Here is a 7,587-nt window from a genome sequence, read left to right on the forward strand (position 1 = left end):
TGGATCCTTCATCCATGGCAGCAAAAAGTTTGAAAACTCCTGCCTTAAGATACAAATATGTATCTTATAAGATACTTGCAGTATATGGTAAAGCTAAATGTATAATTTCTGCACATTTTTCCTTACAAAATAATATAATTTCATATAAAATTATAATATAGAAATGTTTGCATTTGAGTATGTGAATATTGTAAAGATGTATAAACAAATCTCTCTGGAGTACTTGATTTTGGTTGGTCAGTTGTCATGCTGAAATTTTTTTTTTTAAATGTATAATAAAATGGATCTTGATACAGTATTTTTATAAAGTGCATCCCAACTTAACTTAGAATTTAATATAGTTTAAAAAGTAACTAATCCTTTTGAATATTTCCTCCTTCAGCTGACATCAATGACATGCATATATGCTATGTGCTTCGAGACGGAGACAATGCCACAAGCGACACATTCCACTTTTCCATCGAAGACAGTGGTAAGATATTTCAACCTCTTTTTATTGTTTTGGCCTCAGGATGTTTCAAATATGACTGGTTGGATTACAGACGTGTGCATTCCTATCTGCATCATCCTTCATTTCTTTGTGTGCTCACCCAGTGCTTGTGAAGGTGTGACTGTGCGAGAGCAATAACTAGAATCTGTGCACGTTAGTTCCGTCTGGGATGTCTTTTGATTGACACGCTGGCATATTGAACTGGAAAACTTTAATAGAGCTTTGGTTGGTTTTTAATAATTTTATTGAAAAACATTTTTCAATCTCAAACTTTCTCTGATGGGTTGAAAGAAACTGTCCAATTATAAACCTGCCAAGTGCACTTAGTACCCAGCGAGGTCCCAGAAAGCATTATTAAAGACTTATTGCTTGACTGCCAAAAAAATTAAAGCCGATATGTTAGAAACAAGTGCTCCACTTTGAAGATGGCTTGCGTGATGAAATCTTTCGTCTATATTTAGCCACCATAATATCATTTGAGAAGGGTGATTGTCTGTCTTAATGACCGTCATTGTCAGGCTAATTAAGTAATGCTAAATAAGTTTTATGATAGTTTTGTTTGAAATTCTGATAGATTAGATACATTTTTACAAAGATCAACTCCATTCCATTATTATTTGATTTTCTTGTAAATCTATCATCCTACTTGTCTTTCTTTCTTTCTTTTTGTATACACAGCCCACTTGAAAACATTAAAGGCTTCCGCTTTTACGTATGCAAATGCCAATCCCTTGTTTTAGCGGGGTTTTTTACATTTCAGAGACCCTCCTGACAGCCTGTTCATTGTTCTCCTACGCCATGGCTATAAAGAAACACGTTGTTTTGTGATGGCACCGTTTCTCTTTTCCCATGAATATGAAAAAATGCTCTCACCTCCCACTCCCAATCTTCTGCAGCCGCAGTGGAATCATCTGGTGAAAACCAGTGTCATTTCACACGGTTCTGTATGGAAAATGTACTGTAGATAGATCATTTTTAAAGAGGATGGGACAAGACTAAATCGAAGTGTTTTGCATGGTTTAGTTCGGTCAGTATGATCTGCAATGTGAGTTTGAACTCTTCCTGAGTAGGTTAATTTGTTAATCTTTTGCTTTCTATCATAAAAGCATTAGATGAAGACTGACTTGATTTTTATGGATTTGGCATTCAATGCTGTTGTTCTAGGTGCATGCTAATTAGATTATTCATTCGCTAAGTCAACAGAAGTTGGCACGAGGTGTGTGTGTCTTCTGAAGTTTGGCAATTACACAATGGGATTCTGCAGAATGTTGTCATACGCTCCTTTCAGAAAGGGCTCAAGATGCCCTCATTGTCTTGTGGCACTTGTTTGTTTTCTAAATGAAGTTTTCTCTTTTTCATTTTACTGCTTGTCAAATGATTAGGAATTCTGTGCTTCTTCAGTTAATAAGTCTCTTATGCTCATAAAGACTGCATTTATTTGACCAAAAATACAGTAAAAACAGTAGTATTGTAAAATTGTGCTGCTTAATGTTTTGTGGAAACCATGGTAAATTTTCAGCATTTTTTGATGAATAGAAGGTTTAAGAGAACAGCTTTTATTTTAAATCAATTTAATACATTCTTGTTGAATAAAGTAATTCATTTCTTAAAAAAAAAAGATTACTAACCCCAAAAAGTTTGAACAGTAGCATACATACATAAAAGTTTGTTGTGTTAATTTATGTGTCTACTGTAAACAGGGCCGGATTTACGCATAGGCATTCTAGGCACGTGCCTATATGTTTGCTCGTCCAGGGGGGCCCAAACACAATGAAGAGATATATAATATGTTTGTTATAATATGGGCTATCTACAACAGTAAAAGAGCCAAAACCCCAGAAGACATTGAGCAAATAAATATAACAAACAATAGGGTAAAAAAAGACAAACTATTTCCATGTCTTCCACCTTTTTTATGTAGGCTACGAAAATCACACTTTCTTTCTCCCAGTCTCTCTCACAGACGCGCACACAGTACAGAAACGCACTCGCGCACACACGCGGAGACGCGAACAGAAACTTCTTGTCAGCGCTGCCCCGCGAATTTATCAATAAAATTGTTTCGCAGCTGAAAAGCTACATGACATTTCTCAGTTGCGAGGTTCTTGAAGCAGTTTAACTTAAAGATTCGCTATTAGTAGACGCTGCTGCTGAACGCTGCTGAGAGACACACAGACACACGTATTCACACACGCTTAATCTCTCTCTCTCCCTCTCTCTCACCACATTAGACTGCATTAATAACTGCGTTAGCCTGCATATCAATGGCTCAAGCCTCCGTTATTAGCTCTAAAATGACCTTTGTAATTTGCAACGGAAGGTTTGGGATGAGGTGCGTAAAAAATTAGTTAGTTCAACACCCATGAGATTTCAGGACGGAAACATGTCAAATGTCTTGAAACAAATCATCTGAACAGTCTTGATGTGTGGTTGTGACTCCAGGCCATTAAAATTATTAGAGAAATAATGCACTCCCGAAGTGGTTATTATGTGGCCACATCGCACACCTATTAATGGAATGGTCTTTCTCAGTTCTCAAACAAAGAAATACATTCGATTTTTATTGACTGAACGCAAGCGCTTATTGCGATAGAAAACACTGTAACGGTTTGCACTGATTAAGAAATATTTTTGTTTGCTTGGGTGGTAATATTAGGCCTAACATATTATTAGGGAAGGGGGGCCCAACAATTTGTTTTGCCTATGTCACAAAAAGAGGTAAATCCGGCCCTGACTGTAAGTAGGTACTGTAAGTTACTTTGATGTTTTTAATAGAATTTTATTAGTGGCAAAATTGTTAGTTTGTTAGAAATGATGCCTCAATTGAGGGACGTGGGTTAGAAAAAGGAGCTTGATATCCAAATGCCAAGAACTGCTGTATGTATTCAGTGTGCAGCTCCCTAGAATGGTTTGCACCTCCTTAAATAGACAGAATTTGTCCTCACCCTCATGAAACATCCATGAAATGGACTTGATAAGATCTAGAGGCCCCACTGGACCCTCATATGCTTCAAGTATGCCTTAACATTTGCTTACTGGTGAGTGCTCATGTTCCTTACATGTTTAAAATTGTGTCCTCCAGGTGAACCGATGAGCATAAAACACGTTGAGGGAAAGCTGAAAACCAGCCCAGGACTTTGCTTCGATGTGGTCACTTTTTCTCACCTATAGTGGAAGTTGTTACCTTAATCGTATTGGACGTTTTCATTAACCGTTCGTCTTAGCGCCATCCTAATTCAATACTCATTTGATTCATTTTGGGGCTTTTTCATACTGTCTAGCCGTGAAAGTACACATATTGGGATGCAGGGAGTGTTATTAGATATATTCAACCTGACCCGGAGTCAGTTTTCAGAATTTAATTTGTGAATTGTGTGCTTACGAAACTCTAATACTGGATCATTGATAGCGAGGCTGCCAGGCTGCTGATGTTATTTGTAGGCATGAGAGCCACTGTGGCAGCCACACTAATTCCCCAGGTACCCCCTGTGGCTGTTTCAGAGGCTGTGTATCAGGCAGCTGTGCTGGATTGTGAGTGTTCAGACACAACTGTATCCTGTCATGTTCCAGCAGCCAAAACCACTCTGCAGGTAGTGCTCATATAGTAAGAAAGAAGATGGAGATGAATCCAAGGGGCTGTTTAGGCTTTATCTTAATGCAACACTGCAGTGAATATCATACAGATTGTAAAATAGGGCATTTTTGTTGCTTGTAAAGATTAAGCATTGGTTTATATAATGTTTATTTAGACTAAGCCGAATAAAGTCAAGAAAATACTTGTAGTTGTGTGTTCAGATTAAGCAGTTTGTTTTATAAGGCATTGCTGGGTTTAAAAATGTATCTGCCTTGTCAGATAAATATGTTTTAATCTCAGGCGTGAGCTGTTTGGTAATTTAGCCCGTCGTACTGGAAAAAAACATCAGTTTTCCCCGTCAATTCGCTTGAGGGCTCGCATTCAGAATCACAATCAGACTTCATGTCTGTTAGCCAAGTAAGTTACACATACAGGGAATTTGGCGACAAAGAACACATGGCATATCTAGTACTCATGATATAACATTACTTATGTATATACAGTACATATATGGGGTGTATAAATGCATTATACAGAAGACGCATGTAGCCAAGTCTGTCATTCAGTGAGTGAACTGAATTATACATATTTAAAATGCATATATGATCCGGTATTATTAGTACTAGCATTTGATTTAAGTATGATTTGATTTTAATTTGCGAAAGAAATTTGTGGTAAAGTGGTTGACCATGTCAAAATTAATTTGTCGCCAATAACCTTTGTCCTTCTTCTACTCTAATGGAGGCCAAATTACAACCAGTGCAGTAATTAATCAACATCATTTTATGAAAGGAGTTGAAATTGCCCTTCAAATTAATGCTGTTAGTTGGCAGCAGATTCTTTAGTAGAGTTGTTCTAAAAGCAGAGTAAATGACCATTTGGCTCAGATTCCCAATGAGTAATATAATTGGTCTCCCAGACGATTATTAAGTTCGCAAACTTTGACACAGATATCAGCAGGTGGTTAATGAAGGATTCAAAGTTGATGATGGTTTTTGGATGATTCCAATTTCTTAGTATTTGGGGAAATGGTTACATTGCCAAAAGCATGCCAGATGATGCATGCTAGAAGATGAAAATGCCAGTAGATATGCCTTTGAAGAAGAAACGAGAGATAATAAAAATAATATTGGATTATATAAAAAAAAAAAATACCACAAAATTAGGATTTAGACTTTTTCTTGTATAATTCTGTTCTTATCACCAGTGGTACATTACATGACACAGTGGTAATGCACATTTTATTTTATTTAAATGTATTTTAATTCTGGTCTATTTAATATATGCCTTTGAAGAAGAAACGAGAGATAATAAAAATAATATTGGATTATATAAAAAAAAAAATACCACAAAATTAGGATTTAGACTTTTTCTTGTATAATTCTGTTCTTATCACCAGTGGTCATTACATGACACAGTGGTAATGCACATTTTATTTTATTTAAATGTATTTTAATTCTGGTCTATTTAATAAGTTTGGTATTATTTATATTTTTATTATCTAAGTTTAATAAAGCTTTGTGCATATGAGACTAATGCAAAGTCCATGTTCTTTGGCAAAGTGGAATGTGAATGTTCTCTGCACTGATCCGTGAACAAAAAGTTTAGTTTGTGACCTAAAAATAGAACAGCAAAAACCTGAGGTGATTAAAAAAGCAGAGATATTATTCTTTTTGCCTTCAAATTAAGATGTGGATGCTCGGTTTTCTGAAGGCAAGTTTAAGAATGGCCTGTTTTGAATCTGAAATGCTTTGAGCACTTTTAGACAGTCGGAAGGATTTTAAAGTATAAATGTGTTTGAATTGGGTCACAAGATTTCCATATTAACATATGCAATTCTTTTCTAAATGTTTTCTTTGTGATGTTTGTATTTGAGTTGCTTGCTGAGTCCTTGCACAGATCTGTCAATGGACTGATGATGGTCTTGTAGCACCGTGATTTATTTTAGCTACAAAAACGCTCACAGCCTTCAATGAGAATAGAGGGAACATTGTTGTGACTAGGTGGTTCTGATTTGATCAAAAGTGCTGAGAAAAAAAAAAGTTTGAGAAGCACTGTTCTGCCTTTTTCAATTCCCTCTGGGTTGTTCAATACAGTTTCAGACGAACACTGCTCAACAAAGAACAGATGAATATTACTTGTCATGTTGCCAAATAATACACTTGGAAAATAGCACAGTTACCTGAAGGCACCTCATGAAATCCTCAGTGAAGTTTTGTGAAATGTTTGTCTGGCCTCACAAATAGTCTAGTGGCTTATTTAATGTATTTGAGGTAGACAACAAAGTCTTGGTCATTTTTGAGAAATAATACTCTTTCTCTCTCTATCAGGTACAGCATTCTTTACCACATTTTTGCATTTGTTTGAATAATGGGAGCTGCTAAGCTTAAAAAGAATGGTATTAAGCCATGGAATTGGAGACAAAAGTGGCCATAATTGTGAGACCTGCCAGGTTGCTGAATTGAGATTAACTGAGAGTGGTTCCTTGTGCTTCAGAAAACTCTCTCACCTTTGTCTGTAAAGATTCCCCTCACCATTGGTCAAGCTACGGAGACTGTGTGGCTAAAGATACTTTGTCTGGTTTTTGTTTTGTAGATGGACATAGAGGCCCAGGGTCCATTTTTTGGCATGTTTGTTCACTTAATTGTTCTGTGCAGCCACCTTAACCCCTCCCTTTCATTTCCCCCTCTGATTCTTCTCCTCCTTCCCGGTAAATTGAGCTTACCTGAGCACACACAAGTTCTAGCACTGCCCGTGGGTTGTTTGTGGAGCTTTAGAAGAGCTGTCTGCCTCCAACCTCTAATCCACTCAGTCAGTCAGCGAAGGAGACGTCCCCACTGACAGATTCCCGCCTGCACCTTGCTCTTTGTTTTCAATTCCTGCCTTTTCTTTCTCTCTCTTTCTCACTCTCACTTTACCTTCTTGTTTGTCTCTGTTCTTGCACCTCTTGTGTCCAGGGAGGCTTGTTTTCTCAATTTGTGTAAGAGGAATACACACATCGAGTATGAATTAATGTTGCACCTTTTCATGTTTATTTGATTTTAGGATTTGCGGTGGATTGATTTATTTTTATTTTTTTGCATTTATTTATTTTTGCCTTTTTTGTTCTTAAAGGTCCCCTGAATGCTTAGAAACACGCAGCGTTAGCCTATGTGTTGACGTAATTTTAACTGAAACAGGAAGACAGGGCGGGACATATCAAGCAGCCCCGCCCCTTTTTAAAATAGCCAATAGCGTTCGTTTATATCACAGCTTGGGCTAGAGCCGTTCAGAGCCGTTGAGCTCCGTAAAGCCGCATTTGACAGGGTATGCCAGCCACAATCTCATCCATATTGCCGTAGTATTTTCATCGGTCAGTTGTGGAGGTCTGATTGGTTAAGGCTTTATTTATATAGTACCTTTTAAAACAGTGTATACAAAGTAACCTACTTTACAAAGAGATGCATAAGTGCATTTGCAGAAAAGATCAAAATACAAAGATAAAAGAGATATAGTAAAACAAAGTAGCTACAATAACCAGTTT

At 37.0% G+C, this 7,587-nt stretch overlaps 1 protein-coding gene across 1 annotated transcript in view; it reads left to right on the forward strand.

The window, feature by feature from the left end:
• LOC107704782 (FRAS1-related extracellular matrix protein 2-like) overlaps window positions 1-7,587 on the forward strand; it is a 74,297-nt gene that overhangs the window by 8,444 nt on the left and 58,266 nt on the right. Inside the window, exon 2 of the mRNA XM_016507808.1 lies at window positions 383-472. Coding sequence (XP_016363294.1) covers window positions 383-472 — 90 coding nt within the window. The remainder of the gene's footprint in view (window positions 1-382; window positions 473-7,587) is intronic.

Source organism: Sinocyclocheilus anshuiensis, unplaced genomic scaffold (genome assembly GCF_001515605.1).
Source record: "Sinocyclocheilus anshuiensis isolate Anshui unplaced genomic scaffold, SAMN03320099.WGS_v1.1 scaffold758, whole genome shotgun sequence".
In the NCBI taxonomy this organism is placed as follows: Eukaryota; Metazoa; Chordata; class Actinopteri; order Cypriniformes; family Cyprinidae; genus Sinocyclocheilus; species Sinocyclocheilus anshuiensis.